Below are 25,986 nucleotides of genomic sequence, written 5' to 3' on the forward strand. Positions count from 1 at the left end.
ACGAAAAATAAAAGAGTATATATAAATATATAAAATAAAATACCACCTGTTGAGTGATCGTTAGATATTATATTGTAATATTGATTAAAAGTAAAGAAGACTTAAAAAAGTAATGTAATTGAAATGAGAATTCCTATTTATAATTTTAAGGCCTAACGGAAAGGAAAACGAAAATTGAGGGAGAGGAATCATGTCTACGTTTTATGATTTTTTAGAATAAATAATTTCGAAATGACAGTTTCTTAGAAAAATGTTTGTAATACATTTCCCAAAAAATTTAATAAAACCAACATAAATGCCAAAAAGCTATACATAATTGATTTTGTCAATCCGTTATTTACATATGCACACCATACAACAAATACTCCACTAATCGTCTCTTGTCATTTTCGTTATTGGATAGAGTTGCCACCATTGTATCCCTTTCCTCAGCGTTCTCACTAGCGAATACATCCTTGATCCTCTCTAAATCAACCGTGAACTTCCTACAGATCATCTCTTTCAAAGGTATATCGTAATACAGAAGAACGCTATTGCGGAAAGTCACGTAAACGAAACATGTAACAGGTATTTCGCCGGCCACCAAATTATAGAAGCCCGTGTCAAACGCCTGCACGGATTCGCCCAACTGAAATTGTACTGAATGTTTTTCCTGGTCTAAAATATAAGTGTTTCCATCCCAGCTGCAGGCCACCAAATCATCAGTTCCGTCACCAGTGACATCGAGTTTGGTTAAGGCAAAGACCTGATGATCGACAGCGATTTCCCTGAAAAATTACATACATTAATTCTGTGATTTAATTAGCTTTCAATTTTCATATGAATGAGGCGACGTGGATACGTTGCATTACTAGAAACAAAAAAAACCCTCCGATTAAAATAATCTTGAATATGATATTAAATCATACAAGTACCTCAAACTTCAGTAAATAAAAGTATAAAATTTCCATATGTTCAATTTATTATGATTTCGCTGCCCTTTTGATCAGACATACCACTCCGTTCTGAAGATGTTGAATAACATCAACAATATTCTCCATCTTCAGAGCGGGGTGGGCTATCTAATCATATTGGTAGTGCTGTTGTGTCAACTTTCCCTTCCATATTATATTCTTAGACTATAGTCTAATCCTATATGCTTATTTTATTTCACAACTTGTTAAACACTACCGTATTCCAGTTAAGTCCGGAACCACAGTGCAGGCATGTTACATACTTTAAAGGCACAGCACATTAAAAATATTTAATAATTTCGTGCCATACAATCAAAGTATGCAAGTGTCTATAATCTGGTTCCGATTTAACCCTTTTCATTAGCTTATCCGTTTCGAATTACGGTAACATTATTCAAATAACGTTAAATCTCTAAAAGAATCAATCAGTATAATCATGGTAAACCCTCACATCTCGCATGCTCTCTCGAAGTTAGTACTTATTATACCGTTGATATTGTTAAATATAATTAAATTAAAAAATTACCACAAAATGATTTCATCCTGTACCAACATAATAGTACCATCAAGCGTAGCCACAGCATACGGAAACTCCTTGCAGTCCCCTTTCTTCGTCTTTAGATTGCCAACAATTTCAGTTGAAATATTGTGATTTCGCATTCTTGACAATCCCAAAAACTGATAATCAATGAAGGAACCGGTAAGATATTCGCTCTGTGAACTGAAATGAATATTCGTAAACGTAATATTCAATATTATTTAATAAGCCGTTATTACTTGCTGGAATCGCTCATCTCGCCATTATCATCGTGCTGGTACCGAATTCGCATAAAAGTTCCTCCAGGTTGCGCAATCAACAGCGACGGTCTGTTTTCGTTGTCGTGATGCAAGGTTACTGAACCTATCTGCTTGGCACATTCCCATTTGTTCAATCCAATTAATTTACCTAAAAACACCGATTTCATTAGTTGGAAATTTATATATATTGAAGTAACTCACAATCGGCTGTTCTGATCTTGGTGTTTGGTACATTGATGACCGCTTTGTTAGGATGGAACGGATCGAACCATCTGTAAGACCGAATCACTCGATCCGTCAGGCCCAAAACCATTTCGATGCACCCGTCACCATCGATGTCATCTAATAAAATATACTACAATGTTCAAAATTTAAATGTATATTCATGAAATGGATAATAAAGAATTTATTATACTTTAGTATTGGCGGGTATTCTTTGTACATGGACTCGCTGAAGATGCTTCTTATTGATGTTCCTGCGTCTGGAGGATTTGGCAGTTAAGGAATCACTCGTATAACTTTCGTAACTTTCCCCAGATAGTATTTGCCCATCGACCTTTAAACTCAGATAATTGAAATATCTAATTCAAATACTAACATTTAATACATACCGTATCTACACTTTCCGTGGTGTTCCTCGATTCAGGACTATCGTAAATGTGGCACCATCCATCTCCAGTAATTATGACTAAACTATTCCTATTTTGATTAAAAATATCACCGACGGCTAAACAGCATACAAAACCTAAATTGTTAATTGTTTGCCATTTTTCTTTGCCCTAAAAACAATTAAAAAAACATAATTATCTATATATAATAATTAAATTATAAATTACAGTTATAGAATTAATACACAACCGGATAAAATATAGGTGAATTTAAATACAAAGTTCTAGACAAAATCGAGCCATTAGTAAATTAATATTTCTCTAGCAAAGATTCATCATCACCAAGACAATTCGCTGATTAATATTTTCATTTATACCAGACGTATTCGTTCAAGTAATTCTTGGTGTTAATCGTGATCACGTTTTATCTCAATAACGAACAAGTTGTCCATCTCTAATCTAGGATTGAACTGAAAGATAGTTAACGACTATATATTGATTAATAAAATTATATTTATTGCAAAATATAAACATAACACAATAACATAGTAACAAAAATAAAACTCAATTAAACTACTGCAAAGGGCTATTGACCATAGGTCTTTCTGCCCGTATATTGATTATTATCAGTATATGCAGTTTAGTATTGTTTCATTAAGCTTGTTTGTATGAATTAGGTTCTATTAAACTCAGCATCCACCAGATCAGTCGACTTGCAGGTCACCAACATTTTAAGTGTCATTTCTTTGGAACATCAGATCTCTCAATGCACTTTTTCTTTTAATAAATAGTAAAAATATTTTCAATAATGTCAAAATAATAAAAAAATAATTGTATTTTTTAGAAATTTTCAGTTTGTTTCAAATTAATAATTAATATAATTATATATATGCTCTAAATACATACAAAAGGCTATTTTATAGCAACATTTGTATATTTAAGACAGATTTGTACACTATCTGTTTTTTTTTTGGTATTGGAGAGTAACACTCAGTGCCTATTAAACAATGATGAGATAGAAAATATATTAGATATAAAACTGATGAAAATGAAAGAAAAGAAAAATAAACAATGGAAAGACAATTTAATTAGGATTTCTTTGTTAGGTAATTGTTAGTTTAGGTGCAATGTTTTACATGCTATATACATATACAAAGGTTATTGTAATTAGATAGTTTTGCTCACTTTGAAAATAACCACTTCGCCCTTTTCATTTCCGACAATCAGCTCGTAATTTCCGTCATTGTCAACGTCCCTCAAAGTGATAGCATTTCGAAGAACGTTGCCACCGAAATCAAACTCAAGTCGGTTTACTAACGATATGGCACGCATGTTTACTGTACAGTGTTATTTAAAGGATGTCGACTCTCAGGGAGAAAGGACTTAATGTACTGCCACCTAGATGGAGGCCAAACAATGCAGGAGGCTTTAGCAGTGACGAGTCCAAGAGATACAGGTCCAAAGTTGTTAGAGTCCATGGAATGTCCAGTGTGATCTCCTTCAACCCAACAGTGGCCTTCTGGCACTCTAACAACTTCCCTTTTATACCCAAGTGTAGCTATAATATCACCTAAAAATAAAATTGTTTATATTAATCAACATATAATTAGTTAGAAATTACCTTCAATTCCAACAACCCTTTTAATTATTTTCTGCTCTGGATCTTTGGGCGAGACCATAGATATTATATCACCTCTCTCAATTTCAGTCCGTGTCTGTATAGCCCATCGATTCAGGAAGACATAGTCTGTGCTTTCCCTATCTGGGTTTAGGGCAGGTTGCATTGAGATGCCATCAACCCTGGCCACATACCCGACAGTATCTAATATAGTAACACCAACTGGAAGGCCCACTAGAAGACTTTTGACAAAATTTGGAATTTTCATTTGGTGGACGCCCCCCCACAGAACAAAGTTAAACTGGACACAAACACACCAACAATCAAATTTAAATGGACGATATTAAACTAACCTTACACATTTACGCAATTTTTTGTACTTTGACTTGCTATGACTTGACTTCAGTTCTACCAATATGAAAAGGATGTAACTTATTTATATGCAGAAATTATCTCTCATTACGAAACTTGATTCATTCAATCTAATGCATTGTAGGATGTTATTATGCACTTTATTTAATGATTATTGATAAATTACCCAATGAAAGTAGCTTTACATTCATGAATTATACAGGGTGTTGCCAAACAACATACTTATTTTAAGCCATTTGTTTGAAATTGACAAAAAAGGGAGTTAATATATAATATAATTAATATTTATGTTCAATTCAATATAAGTGTTCGAAGTAAATTTTTAACATTTCCAAAAATTTATTGACCCAGACAAAATCAATATCCATCTTCAATTTAATTTAGTTTTTTAGTAGACTAAAATAAATTAATTGATAATTACTACTGATAGTTGCAATAAACATGTATATTTATATAGGCGATTGATCGCAGCTAAGGGAGAAAAATTATAAATGTCTGATACGCAGATTTTTTTATAACTGCGGGTTTTTGGGAGGTGCTAGTCAAGGCATTTTACTCTTAATTGTGGGGTGTTATAGGACTGGTAATGGAATCCAGTAAGGGGGGCGTAAAATCAATGGTCAGAGCCGGCTGCTGTATTAGTAAACAAAATGGCTGGCGAGGAGAGGTCCAGGCAGGAATTCGCCTCAATTCTGGCCGGCATCAACCGCAAATTCGACATTATTCACGCGAAATGGCTGGACGAAAAGAATTTCGAGGCGAAATTTCGTTCGCAGATACCGCGCGACAACGAGGATTACAACGGTATGTGCGATCAATGGGTGGACCTCTTCTCCGACATCACCAGGACCACTTGGGTAAAGAAGATATCGAACACCGGCCCCAAAATTAAATTCCGAAAGCAGTACCAGTGCTGGACACACACTGGTAAAGTGCAAAAAGAATTACTCTTCGACGCCAGGAAATGCAGAGCAACCACCGACGTGAAAGTGCTCACAGATAATCCTCACACGAGGAGGAAGAACAAATACATCAAAGCAGGTCTTAACATAGTTGTAAAGGTAATCTCAAATTGAACTTACCCATAAAAAAAGTATAGTAATAAAATTTATGTTTCAGATAAATTTCACTCATCTCCATAATGCTGATATTAACAAACCATATTCCTTCTTCGTGCACATGTGTGAGCCTCAAGCAGAGCCTCTAAAACCAATAGTGCACTCAAATGAAAAACTGCCTAAAATGATAGCAGATATAGTGGAGAAAGGCAAGAAGGCTGTACCAGTACAGAAAGATACAGAGCATCAGCAGAATGAGGTGCAACCACCACAACAGATGGCCAACAACAATCAAATGATTCAAGTACAGAACCTCGATCAACTCAACATGATACAATTGAACCAAATGGTGCCATTGCCAGGCCTTGAAGCAATTAAATTGGAAGTTCAACCGCAGATTGCACAAGTCATGGTTAGCAGTTCACAAATTGATATGATTGAACCATTACTTGTCTGCCAACCCACTTTAATGTTTAACCAGACCCAAGTGATTCCAGTCTCCAGCAGCTCATATGTTCATGTCCCAAACCCACAGAATAATCCACAAAACTATTAACTTGAAAACAAACAAAAAAATATATAAATCAATGCAGATTCAGTGATAGAAGTTATAGCAAGAGCATTTGTAGATCAATCTGCATGTCAGTAAATCAAACATTCCTTGTATTAATAATAATATTAAGTTTTAGGTGTCAGGTTTTCTTTCAATTTATATTGCAAATGATTATCATGAAAAAATAATATTTTCAATTACGATATCTTATTAAGTATGTGGGAAACCTGCCACATAATGGCAACATTATAATTTACTTTTGCTTCTGAATCTCTGTTCTATTTACCAAAATTATTGTATATTTATTGTAAATATTTTTTTAGCAGCTCCAAGAATATATTTATAAAAACTTTATTCAGCAAGAAACTGTTCACTTAATACACCATTCAGTTTGTTATTATAAATGACAACTTCTGCAACCTTATCCAAATTCTCATTAATCTCATTTGCAGATTCCACCAATTTTTTAATTGGTGTCAACATCATCTCCATTTCCTCCTTTTCTTTTTGCAATAAAGCTATGAAATTCTTTTGCTGCAAACAATTAAATTAGTTATTTAGAAACAACATTAATTATTCAAATAAACCTGTAAATATTTCTTCTCCAAACTATCACATTCCACTTTTAATTCCTCGGTTTTGTTTTCAAATTTCTTGTAAACAGATAGTGAAACTGACTCTGGGATTTTAAAAAATTTCATGGCACTTGGCTGAATAATTTCCAATTAATCCATATTCTAAGTCATTGCAGTTATTTCACTTACATTCAATCTGTTGATACATTGCTGGGTGCTTTTGTCTAATAGCTGTTGTGCTTTTTTGAAAGTCTCTTTAATTTCATCACTTGCTTCCTCTCCTATACCCTCAATGGCGTTTTTCTCGTTCACATTTAACACATCTTCGTATATGCTTTGAATAGATTGCTGAACTGAAAAACAAAACATTAAAATGTTAAAAACATTTTCAAAATATACTTACGTTCTCGTGTAAACGACGTTGGAGTGCATCCATAATGTAGTGCAGAGTATTCAATATTCCTTAATTGTTCTTCGTTCATTTTTCTTTCTTTTTTATATTACGATATCCTTTAATATCATGAAATGAAATATCCGACAAACCTTATTTACAAACATCTGAATCAAAAACAAAATAATCTAGCAACCAAACGGGCTTGTTCATGAAACCGTTAATTTCTAACCGAAAAATAATGTACACTTGGTTGCCTGGATTCAAGATTTAAAATTAATTTATTTATAACATTGTTTTAAATAGTAGTGGCATATATTTGATATTGTACAACTAAAGTGAATAAATATGTGTTGCGCATAATATTGTATATAGTTTTAATCAGTGGCAGATCATCCATAGCCGGTCGACCACGAAGCCAATTTTGGACGATTAAATAATTATGTTCTTTTTTTTTACTACGCCTATGACAACTCGATCGTGACACATTTTTAAGATAAAAAGTAGTAGCTGTCAAAGTCCCACTGCCTACCTCCATCCCTCTTTTGGTGGCATCAGGGAATCGTGACGTGTATTTGGCCCTCTCGGTATTTTCAAGAATGTCCAACATTTTGATCTAACGTTTGCTCTGCATAATTGGTTGTAAGACTTCTCTCCGACTCTGTCTGTCTGGTTGCAGTCCTATCTACAAGCACAGGGTGGGTCTATATCGCAAGCCCGACAACCGAAATCCCGATGTTCGAAATCCCGACGTTCAAAATCCCGAGTGTATCGAAATCCCAACTACCATAATCCCGACAAACAATATCCCGGCTGTATCGACACGAATCTGAAAATTGTGCTCGCTTAATGAGTTTAATTACATAATATGTCTACAAGTACAAATTTGAACAAACTGATGGAACAGGCGCGCAATCCGGGACTTCTCTTCTCATCGTAACTCGTTAAGCGAATCATTTTTCTTACAATTAATTTTGTTGTTAAGCGAAATGCTCGTTGTGCGAGGTGCTCGTTAAGCGAAGTTCCACTGTATATTCAAATTACTGCAAAGGCGTAACTTATATTTATAACTATAACTAGCCCAATAATAATAATAGTTTTAAAAATATGAAAATCTTGAAAATTCAAAAGTGTCAAAGATATTTGAAATAGACTGCAAGTATAAAGTGTATGTAGAAGATATAAAAATATAAAAGTAAAATCGTTAAATTATCACGTTTTTGGTCTGTGGGTGTTTTGTTAAAGGGTGTTCCATTAAGGTGTGAACGATTTTTTAAATAAAATAATACGGAATAATATCGCAAGCTTTTTTTGTGTAACATGTATTTTTTGTGATATAATTCATCACTCAAATTGTCGCCTTGGCGTATTGAAGGTGTCGTGAGCCCTAAATACCAGTTGAATAAATTGAGGCGAGTCAGAACAAACCCTAACATTCTGTAGCCATTTGATTGGACAGAGGAGCTCCTACAGACCGCCTCTGATCTCTAGTTTTTTTTTTCATGAAATTACCACAACAAAATGTCCCAAGTCCAATTTTCATGAATATATAATTTCACAGAATGTAATAAGAAATGATACCGAGACTTATATTATTAAAAGACTATACCAACTAGTAGACTTTCTCTAATAGTAATCCAGGACATTTCATATTTGATCCATAACTTTAGCATCTACTTGTACTTAATAATTGTAATTTAAACAAAAACTATGTTTTTTTGTAAATATTATTTTAAAAATCTATTTTCAATACGTTTTTGTTTAATGAAAGAAAGAATGCTGTATTTTAAGAGTCTTTTTGTTGATTGATGTTGTTATTTTGTCAAGTCAATGCACTCTCTGGGGACAAAAATTAAGTTGGTTTTGACTCCTGGCCCAACTTATTCTATTGTCACTAACCGCTGTATTATAAATCATCAATGTCATGATACAAAAATATATGGTATAATCACTCAACGACTAACACTTTTTGAATGAGATCATACTATACATTTTAATTATCACCATTATACATTGGTTATTCAACACTTATATGATGAACATAAATTATATTTTTTGGTGTGTCCCCAAAATGCGTGTCATCCAAAATTACCCAGATTTTCTTAAACTGATAAACGGTAAATATTTTGATGAAAAACCGGATAAGCGGTAAATTACCAATATTTTTTTAATTGAAATTTTTGAATAACTACTATTTATTACCAAACTAAATTTGTATAATATGTGCTAATGCGTAATCAACAATTGCTTATTAAACATTAATAAATGTATAATACATTAACAAAAAACAATAAACATATACATTATTTCACCCGAAACTGACAGATCCGCAACAGTCTCGTTGCGGTTTATCTTCTAAATCAGCGTTTCTCAAACTTTTTGGTCCACAAACTTTTGCACTTCGACAAAATTCGACCCCTTGAAGATTGGATATTTGTAGAAAAACATACCAGATTGATCTCTCAACAATTTTTCTGCGACCACCAAATATTGAGAATCCACTTTTGACACTGCGTTTATTCAAAATAATTTCTTCTGCATATATTAGGATATATTTTATCATATAGGAACATTTTTCGTCTATGTTATTTATGTTTCTAATAAAATTAATTTTGATTGGAATACATTTCTTTCTTCACAATTACATTACATTATTTTAGGAAAGCGCGACAAAATGTTACGGATTGACGACTATCTTCAACAAAATAATATTATTGCATTACAATTTACTCTAATTGCATTAATTTTGAATTTTCCTCTGTTTCTGAACAGAATTTTGGTTCCCCAAAGATAAACAGGAAACAAGGTATAGATATGTTTGGTTGGAGGGTGTAAGTTACACCCATTCTTTTCTCTTTTTTATTCAAACGATAAAGTCTCCGCCCTACACCTTATGGACAAAATAGTTTCGGTTTTCGAACTATATTTATGTTCAATAAACGAGGTTTTATTATATTTATATATTATAAATGAATATGTTTTTAATTTGTGCTAATGTTACGATCAGTAGTTACAAATCAGTAGTTTTGAATTGAAAGTGGAATTAGGATATTCTTAATTCGTAAAGAAATGATTGAATGTTGATAAGAGTTATATTTATTTTGAATTTCAATAAAAATAAATCATATCATTTGTATGAAAATCTCGGTTTGCAAACACTAATTTGGTTCCCGTCAGTCAAAGTGGAAACCAAGGACGTGATCACAATTCCTTTTAAATTTAAGTTATCGACTCTTCTCTATATATTTTTTTTATTATTTAAATGATATATATATAAATATACATTTTATTCATAAATTACTGTTATCATTTTTTAAATGATTAATAATTTAAGCTTTCAAAACCGATTATACCCTTTTACCATTGTACCTATGGGCCAAATAATTTCAGATTTTGAAATGCCTTTAGGAACGAATTATATTAGACAAGCGATGTTTCATCATATTTACAATTTGAATGGATACTCTATAAATTTGTGCACGTATTATATTTAGTTGTTTTTAAGAAGATTTACGAAATAAATTATTGATTGATTGAAAATAGAATTAAAGTACTCTCAATTTGTAAAAACATTCTTGAATGCTTGTAATTGTTAGATTAATTTTGAATTTTAATAAAAATATATGCTGTAATTTATGCAGATGCCTCGGTTTCCGAATAAAATTTTTATTTCCCTCAGACAAACTGGAAAACAAGTTTATATCATCATCATCACCATTCCTCTTCTATTAACGCCGTGGACTCTTGATTATGTAATTTAATTAATTTTATATATAATTTTATAATTGATCATGTAGAATAATTAATAGTTATTTAATTATTTCACGTATTTCTACACCCAAGTATTTATTAGTTATTAATCTGGTTAAAAAAAATCATATGATTAATTCATTTTATCTTACCAAATTTAATATTTAATACATATCTTTTAATTTTATAGAACATTTTTCATCAAATCGTAGGGTGTTTCACACCTGCAACGTTGGTACAAAGTCCATTATTGATCCCGAGCGCGACAAAATAATAATAAAAATTAGAATGCTATTGGATCAGTCCATTTGGTAAACATGTTCCTACGTGTACAATAATGATAATAATTCATTACTTTTATTCATGCATCAGTAATATCAGCAGTAAAGGTCAGTTTATAATGCAGTGTTATTCAACATTATTTACATCACGGCACACTTAAACTTTCGCGGTACACTTAAATTATGATATTATTTTAATTTTGATACGTACACAATAAGTGCTTTGGATTTCTTTAAATAATATCAATATTACGTTATAAAACTAAATTACTATTAATTCGCATTTCTTTGTGCAAACCGATATCGATATCATGACTAACATGTAGGTGTTGGCTGTAATAAGTAATGCACGTGCAACAATACTTCCTCAATGTTGTCAGATAAGTTGTTAACATTAGATGAGCAACTATGCCAACAAATAAATTTACTTGAATTCGACTCCGAAAAAGTCGAATATGTGTACAATCCTTTGGAATACGCCTACAATGGATACTCTCAATTCGTAAAAAAGTACTTGGACACTAGTAAGCATATTCTATTTGTGGGAATGAACCCTGGTCCATACGGAATGTGCCAAACAGGAATTCCTTTTGGAGATGTGAATACAGTTCAAAATTGGTTTGAAATAAATGTGGAAGTTAACAGACCTAGAAGAGAATGTCCTGAGAGACCAGTGTTGGGTTTGGAGTGCAAAAGAGTAGAGCAAAGTGGGAAACGTTTGTGGGAATATTTCAGAAAAAAATGCGGTCTTCCCGAACATTTCTTTCGTAACGCTTTTATATTAAACTACTGCCCACTAGGATTTTTTGATGCAAATGGAAAAAATATAACTCCAAATAACTTGAAGGTATTTATATCTAATTTATTGAAAATATAATAATTATTTGAATCTGTTTAAGGTTGCAAATAAAAGGAAAATTCAACAAATTTGCGATCAATATATGCTACATGTTCTTCAATTACTCGAGTGTAAAATTGTTGTTGGTATTGGTCGTTATGCCCAGGAACGAATGGACAATATTTTAAAAACATCGAATCTTGATGTGCAACTACTTTATATGAAACATCCAAGTCCTCTTGCGGGAACTACAGACCAATGGATAGAAGACACAAATAAATTAATACAGGAAAACAATTTAAATTCATATTTTATAAACAAACATGTTTAAGTAATTTGTGTGCAATTCTTATGGAACTATGTTTGGTTGCCTATCGTAAAATATTATTTTCATGGGGTAAAGATTGCAATTAATGCCCTCTAATGTATTTAGGAATTATTTTTATGGATGTAATAAATTTTATTTATAAATTGTGATTTTTTCTTATAGGTAATTCTTTTCTCTAATAACATAAGATAAATTGCGGGAACCCTCGTATAACGCGGTCACATACAATTTTAACACGGTCGGATATTTACGGTAACTCTCGTATAACACTTAAAAATATTTATATAGTTATCTAAATTACACACTTTTGTTTTTCTTGAATCTAGATCTATTTGCTGAAAGAAGCGGAGAAATCAAATGGGAGTTACAAACTTGTTTATATGCATACCATAAGATCTACAACAAGATCTTTTGTATGCACTTAATATAAAAATAAAATTTTAATCTTGGATATTTTGTGATTTTTGGTGTGAAGCATAATGTACACACAAAACTCAAAGTATTTTTTCAAATTCCATTAACATGTAGTTCTATATTGATTGAATACATGTCATAATAACAATAATATATTTTTGTCGTTTCACAGTTCGTGTAGCAAGTCATATACAATTTTATTAAGATTTTATGAAAATATTCTTTCCTCAAGTATGTTCATAAGTTCCAACAATTCTTTAAGCTCTATTTTGTTAAGGGACAGATTAATTTCATCTATAGATATTGATAATATTTTAAAAGTTTTATTTTGCAATGTAATATTGGATTGTTTTATTATTGAATGGAAATGTTTATTTATTTTACGTGACTATTTAATCATTTTAAACAGAATATTCTATTATATAACTATATCTCATAAGGGAAAACAGTTTCAGTTTTCGAATTGCCTTTAGGAATTCCACAATATATTCAATTATTATAAATATTGTATAACATACAAGTACATAAATAGTTATTGGTAAGGACAGCACAACTATAAAGGCATTAGATTTTTATGTGTAACTAAACAAGCACACTAATTGTATTGGGTTTTCCGAAATTTTTGGTACCTGACCTCACATGTGTCTATTGTTTCTGCCACTTGTAACGCTTAAGGAACATCAAGTGATTAATTAATTTCATGTTCAATATTTAATTTAGACATTTAGCATTTTATACACATTTTTAATTAAAAAAACATATTTCAAAAAATTATGTGGTGTTTCAAAACTGTTAATTCCGAACGCAACAAAATAATAATAAAAAAAAATAGAATGTTATTGAATCAGTCCATTTTTTTTATTTATTCATTTACATCTCAGATTCTTTTTATACAAAACTAATTTACGATCAATTAACATAGTTTTATAAATAAATAAAATATTGAAAAGATATTTAATTATATTTTTCTTCTGAATGTTAACTCTGTAACCTTTTTAATTAAAGGTTAAAAAAGCCGAATGCGATAAGAAAATTGCATTGACTAATAAATAGGCGTTGGCTGCAATAAGCGATGTACACGCAATAACGAAACAGCAGTTCCACGATGTTTTCCGATCAGTTATTAGCATTAGATCAGCAACTATGTCAACAAATAAATTTACTTCAATTCGACTCCGAAAAAATCGAATATGTGTACAATCCTCTAGAATACGCCTATAATGGATACTCCCAATTCGTACGCAAATACTTGGATGATGGTAAGCATATACTGTTTGTTGGAATGAATCCTGGGCCATACGGTATGTGCCAAACGGGAATTCCTTTTGGAGATGTGAATACTGTTCAGAATTGGTTTGAAATTAATGTGGAAGTTAATACACCTAGAAGAGAATGTCCTGTAAAACCAGTGTTGGGTCTGGAGTGTAATAGAGTAGAGCAAAGTGGAAAACGTTTTTGGGAATATTTCAGAAATAAATGCGGTCTTCCCGAACATTTTTTCCGTAACGCTTTTATATTAAACTACTGTCCGCTAGGATTTTTTGGTGCAAATGGAAAAAATATAACTCCAAATCAGTTGAAGGTACTTATATCTAGATTTTGAAAGAATAATGACTATTTCAATATGTTTAAGGTTTCAAATAAAAGAAAAATACAACAAGTTTGCGACCAGTATATTCTTGATGTTCTACAACTGCTCAATTGTAAAATTGTTATTGGCATTGGCCGTTACGCCCAGGAACGAATGGACAATATTATAAACTCATTGAATCTTGATGTGCAAGTACTTTATATGAAACATCCCAGTCCTCTTGCAGGAACTGCAGGCCAGTGGATAGAAGACACAAATATGTTTATGCAGATAAACAATTTAAATTCATATTTTGTAGATAATCATGTTTAATTAATTTATGTTCAATTCTTATAAAACCATGTTTCAATGCGATTCAATGCCATTTAATTTTTTTTTTATTTTTTTTTTAATAAATTTAACTTCTTAATTGTTATTTTTCTGTACTTATGAAATTCTGTTCTACCCATTCTAATTCACGATATGTTTTTGTAAACTATTTTATATGCACATATTAATAATAAAGTATGTAGTTAAATAAATTTAGTTTGTTAATCAAAAGTTCGTTGGCAAAGATAAACATACTTTATTATTAATAGATCAGTTTTAATTAAAACAATCCAGTATTTGTATATAAAATCGGGTAGAAATAATTGATTAAATATAGTATAATACAAAGATTTAAATGAGTATAGCTGTGATATACAACAAGCCTATATTATCAAACCTTAGAGAAACGATTTTATGATTAGTTGAGTAAAGTTAGTAATTTGATGAAAGTTGTTTCAGAAGTTTTACATCCAATTTAAGCACTTTAAATTTAAAGTAATAAGGAAAGAGGAAGGCATTAATTTGTACTAATAAAAGTAAGTTCGTAATTGAAGATTTCGAAGAAAAAATTAACATTTTACAAATATTTATGAAAACATTTTCTACTTTTCAAAGTAGAAAATAGATACTACAATTCTAAAATTGAAATTTTGGGCAGATTGTAAAAATACAGAATGTTTTCTTAATTTACACAATATTTGGTAATCAGAGTATGAATGAATATACCTAGATTACTTAACGATCTGTAAAATGCTTAAAGTAGTTTGTATCAACATATAACTATTAAAATATTTTTCTCTGTATGCAGGAATAATGACTTTACTTTGGTTGAAGGTCGAATCTTTCAAGAATAATATATTTTAAGACCTCATCATCAAGACATGCCGTCATCATCTGTGTATATATGAACAATATTTCCCTCGTCATAATAAGGTAATACCAGCAGAAATGAATATATTTTGGGGCAATTGGTAAAAATATTCTGGAATTTAGATGGTTCAAGGCTTTGAAAATTTGGACGAAATGGATGATTGAATTTTATTGAGTGCAGAAAAAATGGTTTTGAGTAGAAGATTGTTAGTAATGAAAAAAAAATCTATTGAAGACAAATTATCAAACAAACATTTAAAAAGGTTCTTAAATTAAGTTTTTGAAAGTTTAATGATACCGATTTAGGAAGAGAAGTTATTGTTAAGCTACAAAATTATATGTAAGTCTGAGAAATATTGAAGTATTAGAAATTGTAGCAAATATATCTATTCTTCTATTAAATCACTGTATTTATGTGATTTTCACATTATGCTTGCTTAGTCACATACTTCATTATGTCGCCGTCACTTTTTAAGTTGAAAAGAACGAAATATGGTATTAAAAGTTATGTATTGTATATGATGATTATTTAATGGACTCAATTACCCTTGTGTATGTATTTTTTATTTATGAAATAATACTTATTTATTATTATCTTCATGTATAATATAAGATGAAAAGAAAATTAGAAAATATTAATTGAATTTATTGAATTGTGTACAATTAATTAAGCAATATTTACAATTAAAGGAGTAACAAATTAGTTTAATTTAAAGTGTAGAGCGTTTGTGTCGGTGCATGTTAATTGAGTTGCCTATGTAAACTAGCTGCAAAATAATTGCGAAATTAGTTTGGTTGGAATGATAATTAACATGAGGATAAATCACGAATAATTAACAATAATTAGTTTTAATAAATCATTGCGGATGTGCTTGATGAATTAAATATAATGTTTGTCGAATGAATGAATGAACGGACGGATTATGCAATTCGAAGAGAGAATTAATGCTTTTCACGTTTACCTGAATTTATTATGATCTTAATGAATGCAGACGGGAGAGTGTTTTCAGGGTCTCTTGGATATGTGAAAGATTTTGGGATCAGATTAGATGGCTGCTCTTGTACATTTCCAAGAGTAAGAGCAGACAACGGACTCCCACGTGAATCGTGGTTACCCAAGAAAACGGACCGACAACAATTAGACTACATTACAATCTCTCAAAAATATGTTTGATTTTATTATTGTTATTTTGTAGTGGTTGTTGTTTTCTGCGTGGATCCTTGAACCTTTCAACCCACATTTACAATCATGTCACAATACTGCTTCTGATTTCAAAAGTTCGTTTGATCCCATTTTCTGATATTGCCTATTCTTGTATAAGAGTATTTTTTGTGTTACGTTTTTGTAAAATAAAACATAATTTAGTGGTTGTTTTAGAGTCGTAACTCTGCTAACGTTACCTCTGAACAATTGATCTATAGAATCATTATATTAGGCAACTTAACTTAACATGTTCTTTTAATCTACCGTATTAAAAAAGCAATTGAAAATAATGATAGTTCTTCGAAAAAAGTTGCTTAAAAATGTGCAAATTGTGTTTGGTGTAAAATATGGTTTACAAAAAATTAATAGTGTGAAAAGGATCCTGATTTAGGAATTAGTTAATATTATTACGGAGTTAGGAATTATTAATGTTACGGGATTAATGTTAAATGTAATAACTCCGTATTGACAATTATTAAATGAAAGAGAAAAAAGTACAAATAATCAACTTTAGGCTTTTAACCTGAGATTTCATAGTTAACTGTTAACTTTACAAACTATTTTTATTGGGTTATCCGGAAATTTCGTGCTTTCTTCTTCTTTCACGCAAACATTACATCCTCCCAGGATTTATTATGTTTTTCGTCAAAAAGAACTTCTTCAGATGCTTTTTTATTGCGGATTTTTGCAAAGACACAAATTTATGGAAATCAGAATGTATCTGATGAATACTACGAGTGGACAATTACAATTCTGTCCGATTCAAAAAAAATTGTTGAGAAGTAAAAGAAATATAGGTGCTGATATTTTCGGGATTTTTGTTTGTTAAATTGTGCAAAACTCATATATCTTAACGCTTTATGTAAGCAAGCTTCTAATACGTTCGATTTTGATATTTTTAATACCTTTGCTCATTGACGTGTCGTGTAGTGCGGGTTGATCAATGTCTTGATTTCATCATTATTACTAGCAGAACTTTAAGGCTAAAATCATCAGCTCTAAATTTAGAGAATTGTATTCCTACAGTTCATTTAGCTAAAGCAGAATATATATTAGTTATTGCTTTTGTGGCATTCCAGTCGGAATTTCGTGGAACGTATCCTATTCGTTAATCGAGGAATAGACTGTATATGGATGTGACATGTTTTTTTACTGGTAATTATATATAGTTGCGTGCATTAGTTTCAATTAAAATAGGTAATTGCATGTTTCCTCTATTATCTCATAAGATAAATACCATGCGGTTACATAATTTGCGATGAAAACAAGAAGTCCCTTGATGACATGCAAACATGCACGTAAATATATTATATACAATATGAACGTAATACGGAATGTCTCGGATGCCGAAATCTCAATATCCTGATCCGACTTTCTACAGCCACAAGAAGCGAAGAAGCAAAACGAAAACAAACACAAAATGGGCATATTTGTAACTGGAATACAAATACGTCGTGGAATGCATGCGAAATATGTACATGTAATAACATAATATTGTATCCGTATCCGTTCTTGACGGAAAGAAAGTGCGACTTCCCATTTTCCAGTTGGCACTGTGCATCCTGGATGAAAATGATGGAGGATCAAAAGATTGGCTTGTTAATTGGTGCAGTCGACAAAGTACACACTAAATAATTTAAACGATTACATTTGAGAGTGGCTCACGAATTCCAATCGAAGTTTCTATTTGGGCAACGATTCATTACACAATTACAACAAAAACGATCCAGTTCATTAAGTTCGCCTCCCGTTCCAGTGAAAGAGATGGAGGACGAAAAGAATGGACCAGAATGGAACGGAGAAGCGAGAACGAGAGAGGAATTCAAACAAAACGAAACGTCAATTAAATTTAATCGGCAACAGTAAGAATTTTCGATCGAAATAAAACATAAAAAATATTATATATATATAAATGTGCTTTTTGCTTCGTTAACGTAATTAAAAGGTTAATTTTATCTTCCGAAAAGTTCCGTTCCAATTGCTCAGAGTTTTATAAATCTTGTGAGAACAATTAAAAATATTATATTTTATTCTGACATCGTTAATAAAATGAAAATCGTGAATTGGTTAACAGAGCTGACCAACGCGTCGTTTGCGATAAAGCGACGTTTGATCAATTTTGCGCAGTTGAATAATCTGCTTATTTAGAATATGACAATTGTAAAACGAGACAAGATAAGGTATATTGTCGCATATTGTACATCAATACCTCGCATAATCCGCCTTCGGTCAGTCCGGATTGGAAATATTAAGAGAAACAAAATTTTAGTTCAAGGAAATAAAAATAAATTCTAATAAATAAGTACATTAAATTATTAAATGTTGTTTCGTATTTTTACCATTATTTATTAAGTCTCTTTTTGTGCGATTTATTTAGATGGCGCCTCTATCGACGTCGCCTGTCAATATTTCATGGCAATCTGACATTTAGTTAACAAGTTGCAGTGTTTTTAGTGACGTTACTTTTGTAATTTTCAAAACAATGGAAAAATATAAATTTCCCTTGCGTTTTGATGGGATAAAATACCGTTCAAGCTAAGCAATGGCTTGCTAAGTGTTATGGGGACTCTTCTTCATCAAGACAAATGGTAAAGAAGTGGTTTGCTGATTTTAAACACCAATAGTTGACACCCTGAAGATATCAGAAAGCGGTGTATTAATCATTTTTCATGAATATTTGACCATTAGAAAGCTCTTTTCGAAATGGGTACCGCGTTTGCTTACAGTGGAACAAAAACAACAAGGAGTTGATCATTCCGAGTGTTGTTTGGAGCTGGTCAAGCGAAATAAAAATGATTTTTTTCATGCGGTAACAATGGATGAAACCTGGATCCAACACTATTGCTCTAGAGCAGTGATTCCCAAAGTGGTCTATATCGACCCCCAGGGGTCTATGACAACCTGCAAGGGGTCTACGTTAGCGAAAAACAAATTTGGGGGTCCATGAAATGAAAATGGGGGTCCACGATAGTGGATCTCAACATACACTGATTGTATCTATTTACTCACATTATACTATCTTATAATATAAATACTTATACAAAGTATATAAATTTGAGTGTTAGATTGTATGAATCTCTTCAATTAGTCATTGATGCAGTAAACCGAATCCAAAGCAACGCGTTGAATACTTTCATCAATTACTCCTTCACACCTGAAGTACGCTGGTTGTCGAAAGGCTTATGTTTGACAAGATTTTTTTGCACTTTTTGAGACTATTTTAGAATTTTTGGATACAAGGAAAAAAATAAATTTGATTACAACAAAGTCCATCTTATCAGCGTTTCATGCCAGAGTTAAACTAATGAAGCAAAATATTGGACGGGGCTAATTTTCCCAGTTCCCCAATTTGTCACAGACAAACTGCCAGGAAAACGACATTTCAACAACCTACGTTCAACATTTAAATGCTCTCTATTCAAATTTAGAAACTAGGTTTGAGGACGTTTTGACTATGGTAATACCACCGTGGATAATTAACCCATATGGTGACATAGAAGAAACGAATGTCATAATATAAGAGGTACTGACTGAACTAAGTACAAACGAAGAACTTAAGGTTTACTTTAAAAACGGATATCAGCAATTCTGGCTGCAAAACAACATACCCGTTCCATTACTTATCCCGTATTATGGAATATAGCGAGGAATTTTTTTCATTTCCTTTCCATCGTCATACCTAGTGGAAAGCTGTTACCAATTTCCTAACGAATAAAAGAAACAGACTGGACATCATTAGCCCAGGAGATTTTAGATTAAACCTTACAAAATTGACGCGAAATGTTGATAATTTTTTATTAAAGCATCAGGTTCATCCTTCTCACTAAAAACATTTACTTATTGCTTAGTTTATTTTATGTTACGTATATTTTATATAACAGATACAAAATTTTATTTTGAGTAGTTTTAATTTAAATTCAATTAATAAATGTATAAAACTTAACATGTGTTTTTACTTTAAGTTTTTAACACTAAACTTCAGTACAGTTAGAAATTTACAAAAAAATTAATATCAGGTAAGTATCCCAAAACCGAAAAACATGGCAAGAGGTCTACGACACAAAAAAGTTTGGGAACCTCTGCTCTAGAGTCAAATCGGTCGTCAGCTGAGTTGAAAGCCGTTCTACTAGAAATGTATCAAAATGTTAGAGAAGCGTTGGAATGAATGTATCACTCTTGAAGGAGACTATGTTGATGAATAAAGTCGAATATTGCACACAAGTTGTTGTTTTATTAGTCATCCTTCGATACTATTGAGTGAGGTGTTATTTAGTTCTTCGATAAGTTCGGTTTCAAACAGTCCACTAGTTGAACCGATTACACGCATAATTGAATAGCAACTAGGAGATATCTCGTAGATATATGAAGTTATAACGATCAAAATAAGTAACTTAATACTTTTTTTTTATAAAAAAGTAGTATGAAGAATGATTTTTAACACAAAAACTATAAAAAAATATAATTCCCATTGACAGACTATTAAAAAAAAATTGGATACCATTTCCAAGATAAAAATAAAGAATTTTTTCTGTTGATTTTTAATAATAATAATAATAATTTATTGGGCAAAAAGACCTATGGACCTATGGTTTAATGTAATTTTTAAATATTTTTTTAATTATCTATTATACAAATTGTAAATTCTATTAAATTGTATTTCTTTAAACCTTCAGAGGTTCCGTGATTCAAAGTAAAAATGCAAATTTAATAACAAAAACAGGCAAAATTCTTAGTTAATATCACTTTGTAGGGGAATAAAGTTTATAAAATAAAGTTTGTTATATTAAAAATAGAAGTTGAAAATAGTTAATTCTTAATAATATTCATATAATAATAAATAAAAATTAAATACCTTAATTTTGATATTGTTGTATCGAAAATGAAACTTTGAGTTAAATATATTTTAAGGTAATAGGTAAAATGGTACAATATATCAAGTTTACATTTCACATGAAAATTGTTTATTTAATTGATCGATAAATGCATCGGTAATTGATCACGCTTTTTTGTGTGGTCAGTCAAAGAGTTTTCTATATTGAACTTTATCCGAAAAGTATGCATATGCAACTAGGTAGAAGGTGTATGGAAAATATAAATAGATTTTAAAAAGCCATCATACTTTGCTAAAAGTTTTGTGAGATGTCACTGCACATTTGTATAACTTTAAGTGCGCTCATGATTACTTTTCCTACTTTATGAATTTGTTATATAGGAAAAGTATTTTAGTTTCTTTATTTATTTCATATAATCTACCACCAAACTTATGTGATTATCGGCACTGGCAATATAAACCAAATACCTCGCATAATATAGTTCAGTATAAGACCGGACTAATCGAGGAAATGCTGTATATAAAACTGTATAAAAACAAAACAAAAAAATCATTTTTGTATGCTAAATAATATTGTGTATTATTTTTTTAGAACTTATTTTAATTTAGCTGAATAAAAATTTAGTTTGTTTTCATATTTTCAAATCGAATTGTGGTTGATCCGGACTGTATATGTAAACAACGAAATGAATAAAGAGATATTTAAACATAGCATCAGCAATTGTTAATAGTATTACATAAACAACAACTTTTGGACAATATTCGACTTTATTCATCAACATAGTCTCCTTCCAGAATAATACATTCATTCCAACGCTTCTCTAACATTTCGATACCTTTCTTGTAGAACGATTTATCTTTAGTCTCAAAATACGCTTCAGCAATCACTTCTTCATTGGAGCCAAATCTCTTTCCATTGAACATTCTTTTTAGGTCTGTAAACAGGTAGAAGTAGCTGGCAGACAGATCTGGATAATACGATTGATGGGGAAGCAATTCAAAATGCAATTCGTACAAATTTTGCCATCGTTCTGATCGACTTGTGACACGGTGCATTGTCTTGGTGAAAGAGCACTTCTTTCTTCTTCATTTGTGGTACTTTCTTAACAATTTCTTCCATCAAACGCACGAATTACGCCGTATAATATTCTCTATTCATGGTTTTTCCTTTTTCAAAGTAATCAATGTTCTTTGCTGTCCACCGTGCGTTCAGCATAATTTGTATCTGTACGACCGCGTTTAAAATCAGCAAACCACTTCTCTACCATTTATCTGGATGGTTTATCAACACACGAAATTCAGATTTTTTAATTGTTTTGAATAATACAACTTCAGATTGCCATGAAATTTTGACAGGCGTCATCTGAAAGTTGGTGCTTCCTAAACATTATTTGGATGTGACGATAGAGGCGTTATCTATATGTCATCCTACGAACTTATTGAGTGTGGTGGTTATATATTTTAATTTATAAGAGCTAATATGTTTTAATGACATGAAATTATTTTCATTTGAATTTGCTCAAAGTTTGGCAAGTATAGTATTATTTTATTTAAGTCTTTTTTCATAAAAAAATATGCATTATTTAATAAGGTTGAATAGATAAACCAAATAAATATATTGCGATGCGAAGATGTATATATGTAAAAAGTAAAATTACATTTCTTAACATTTAATCTTGGAAATTATGAAAGACCTTAGATTTTTTCTTTTAATAATTATAATTTTAAAACGGATCAGCGCGAAGCAGAAAGCTTTTTGCACATTAAGTAAATTAATTTTATAAACTCGACTAAATTCAAAAGAGAATATTAATGAATTTAAGTATATTACATTAACATTAAAGAATATTATATTTTATATCACATAATCTAATAGCATATTTAGTTTTAAATATAATCAAAAACTTAATTTATACCTACTATTATTATATTACACAATACGTGCTAGTGTACAGCACGTTGGTTATATGTTGGTTCCCGTGGTTCTCTCTCAGTTTCTTTCCATAAAATACAAAAGTATCTATTGTTTTCGTCGTTGATAAAAGTGATAAATAAAAAAAACAACTTAATTAATTATATACATTTAATACATTTAAAAGCTATCTTCAAGCATGCATATTTTCATATATTTATAATATTTTATATTTAGCTATAAATAAAAAACTAATAGTTAAATAGTAACTAAATTATACTTTCTATGTATAAATCACTGTTTTATCAGATATTTAGTGGTTAACTGCTTTAATCATAAAAATATTCCTTCAGTCAATTTTATATCTAAGTACAATACTTATACTGATTATATGATGGAAATTTACTCTCCATGTTAAGTTAAAATAGTGATCAGTCCAAATTCTGTATTTCATTTTAATCAGTTATGCAGATTAAAACGCAAATATCTTGAAAATGTAGATGACATTAGTTTCATCATCTGATAATTCTCATCTTAATAGAATTAAATTAAAGAAAATTTTCAGAAAAATAACTTTGTGAGTAAATTAATAAATTTTAGTATTATTCCAATATTACAGTTTTAGATTGAGCAGAGAAATAATATTTCTTTGGGGAGAGAAAATATTTTATTTATTCGTTTTCATTGGTTGGTTTGTATCTATAGGATGGGCCAACTTGGACTGACTGTTTTAAAACATTTATAACTTTTGGTGAGCAAATTATATCGAAAAATTTAGATTTTAGTTTTCCTTCCCTGTACCTGATTTCTTTTTGGGGAGATGGTTTACTAGAATAATCCACAAACAATAAACCAGTTTAAATAAAATGCATTAGAATGAGTCAACGTGTCTACAAGAAAATGGAGGTCATTTACATGATATTATTTTACACATTTATATCAGAAAAATTCTAATAAACTATACATTCATCCAAAGAACATCAATTTTTACATCAGTCAGTCGAAGTTGGCCCACCCTGTATTAAAAACAAATTCAATTTTTTTAATATTTTTTTTTTACATATATTTATGGGACATTTCAAAATTTGAAAAATATCATTATATACAGAATTACAAATAAAATTAATTGACAATGAGTAGAGAAAGTAAATATTTTTCATTAATTTACTGAATCAATTTCAAAAATATTCTTGTCTTTTTTTCAAGAAAAAAAAAAGAATCAATTACTTTTTTCTTTTGTCATTATTTACTTCACGTATTTTTTGCTACTATTATTTGCTTTTCTAACTAATTTCTTATATGATATTTTAAACTAAATTGCATTTTTTATGCTAATTTAATTATTTTCAAATTCAATACATTTTTATTTTTATTATTTTATATAGAATTAAATATGTGTATATATTTTCAAGTATTATTTCATTATCATTTATCACGTTTCTAATTTAACATTATTCTACAGAGTAGTGGTAATAATGTATTAATTTAAAGTAATTTTTCATTTTTTATACATAAATAAACATGTCAATCATGTCATGTATTTTTTTGTGCTATTTATTTGTTTGCGCTTTTAAAATCCTCGATTAGTCTAGTTTTGACCAGTACGGGTTAAATGTATATAAAAATATATGTAATAGATTACTTACTCAATGAAAAATTAACAAAATAGTTGTTTGAATTCCAATGTTTTTTTTTTTCTTAAATACTAATTTAAATATTTTTCAAGTTTAGACGACGAATCAAGAAGCCGTAATTTCTCCTGAAAACATCCACAAGCGATCCAAGTACTAGTAGTAAATTATTGGCTAGATAAAAAGGACCATAAATCCAAAAAATATAAATGTAAAATAGGACTAACGTTAACGTAACATTATTGTAATATTTATCTAAAGCAAAGACACACTTATAATTTAAAAAAAAATAGTAAATTACAGTATTACATAACACATTTTTATATAGAAAATAGATTATAATCATTTTATATTTTTAAAAAGAATAGAAAACTCTATGGTACTAAAATTTTATGTTTAATTATTATCTAAAACTTATCTAAAATAGCTACAGAAAATGCAATAAAAGGAAAAAAATAATACATGTAAAAAAATTTGAAAATAAGAATCGACTTCGAGATTAGATCTCCATTATTTATCAAAAATTGTATGACGCAACTTGCAATTGAAAAGTATGTTCAAAATATTGAATCGTTACATATAGTAATAAACGTTTTTTATGTTGTCCGTTCGAAACGCATGAATGATTTTTTTCATATTCGCCCGAAATTTCGAAAGGTGGACCCTCCTCATTCTTACAAGATCGTAATCGAACAACAACATAAATACATAACAGCAATAATAACAAATAATAATGTTTCATTATGCAAACTCTCATGAAATGTAATTTCATTAAAATTTTTAGTTCTCTTTCCCTTTCAGAAACGCTCGTCGAATCGGATTAAAAAAAAATTGCAAATCAAAATCGATGAGAATAGTAAAAAAGGAAGGAAGGAAGGAAAGAGAGCGAGAACAAAACGGATGTGTACGAACTAATTGAAACATGGCGATTAATTGGAATCTCTGCGAAACGGCCAATTATTGAATGACTGCAAAGTATCTACATTTCCATTCGGATCGTATTTTTTTATAATTTTGCTGGAATTAAAACAAACGAGCAGAGAAATACGACGCGAGAAATTTTAAGTGTTTTAATTAGCAAATTAATTCATTGAATTTGAA

General features: G+C 30.3%; 6 protein-coding genes across 7 annotated transcripts in view; 3 read left to right on the forward strand and 3 right to left on the reverse strand.

Moving 5' to 3' along the window:
* Window positions 1–232: 232 nt before the first annotated feature.
* On the reverse strand, window positions 233–3,712 carry LOC108560962 (integrin-alpha FG-GAP repeat-containing protein 2-like). Its single transcript, XM_017918702.1, has 7 exons — window positions 3,545–3,712; window positions 2,363–2,530; window positions 2,167–2,307; window positions 1,953–2,106; window positions 1,731–1,899; window positions 1,480–1,674; window positions 233–767 (listed from the first exon to the last, which is right to left on the reverse strand). Exons 1-7 carry the CDS (start codon window positions 3,689–3,691, stop codon window positions 338–340), a joined length of 1,404 nt encoding a protein of 467 aa, XP_017774191.1. The 5' UTR covers window positions 3,692–3,712; the 3' UTR covers window positions 233–337.
* Window positions 3,536–5,555, reverse strand: LOC108560966 (mitochondrial inner membrane protease subunit 2). Of its 2 annotated transcripts, none has more exons than XM_017918705.1 (3): window positions 5,432–5,555; window positions 3,981–4,278; window positions 3,536–3,929 (listed from the first exon to the last, which is right to left on the reverse strand). In XM_017918705.1, the coding sequence occupies exons 2-3, from the start codon at window positions 4,243–4,245 to the stop codon at window positions 3,694–3,696; spliced, it is 501 nt and encodes a 166-aa protein (XP_017774194.1). In that variant the 5' UTR covers window positions 4,246–4,278; window positions 5,432–5,555; the 3' UTR covers window positions 3,536–3,693. The 2 variants fall into 2 exon arrangements, with proteins under 2 accessions (XP_017774194.1, XP_017774196.1); XM_017918707.1 differs by lacking the exon at window positions 5,432–5,555 and adding an exon at window positions 4,336–4,497.
* Window positions 4,827–6,061, forward strand: LOC108560964. Its single transcript, XM_017918703.1, has 2 exons — window positions 4,827–5,410; window positions 5,469–6,061. The coding sequence occupies exons 1-2, from the start codon at window positions 5,000–5,002 to the stop codon at window positions 5,961–5,963; spliced, it is 906 nt and encodes a 301-aa protein (XP_017774192.1). The 5' UTR covers window positions 4,827–4,999; the 3' UTR covers window positions 5,964–6,061.
* Window positions 6,062–6,221: 160 nt separating this feature from the next.
* Window positions 6,222–7,124, reverse strand: LOC108560965. The gene is made up of 4 exons (XM_017918704.1): window positions 6,939–7,124; window positions 6,725–6,888; window positions 6,548–6,670; window positions 6,222–6,494 (listed from the first exon to the last, which is right to left on the reverse strand). Exons 1-4 carry the CDS (start codon window positions 7,015–7,017, stop codon window positions 6,312–6,314), a joined length of 549 nt encoding a protein of 182 aa, XP_017774193.1. The 5' UTR covers window positions 7,018–7,124; the 3' UTR covers window positions 6,222–6,311.
* A 3,771-nt stretch (window positions 7,125–10,895) lies between these two features.
* On the forward strand, window positions 10,896–12,377 carry LOC108560960 (single-strand selective monofunctional uracil DNA glycosylase-like). Its single transcript, XM_017918699.1, has 2 exons — window positions 10,896–11,804; window positions 11,857–12,377. Exons 1-2 carry the CDS (start codon window positions 11,328–11,330, stop codon window positions 12,124–12,126), a joined length of 747 nt encoding a protein of 248 aa, XP_017774188.1. The 5' UTR covers window positions 10,896–11,327; the 3' UTR covers window positions 12,127–12,377.
* A 1,297-nt stretch (window positions 12,378–13,674) lies between these two features.
* LOC108560959 overlaps window positions 13,675–25,986 on the forward strand; it is a gene marked incomplete at its 3' end in the record, with an annotated part of 31,843 nt that continues 19,531 nt past the window's right edge. Inside the window, exon 1 of the mRNA XM_017918697.1 lies at window positions 13,675–13,796. Within this exon, the coding sequence (XP_017774186.1) occupies window positions 13,758–13,796 (39 nt within the window). The remainder of the gene's footprint in view (window positions 13,797–25,986) is intronic.

This window comes from Nicrophorus vespilloides, unplaced genomic scaffold (genome assembly GCF_001412225.1).
Source record: "Nicrophorus vespilloides isolate i.1.1-1 unplaced genomic scaffold, Nicve_v1.0, whole genome shotgun sequence".
Classification (NCBI taxonomy): Eukaryota; Metazoa; Arthropoda; class Insecta; order Coleoptera; family Silphidae; genus Nicrophorus; species Nicrophorus vespilloides.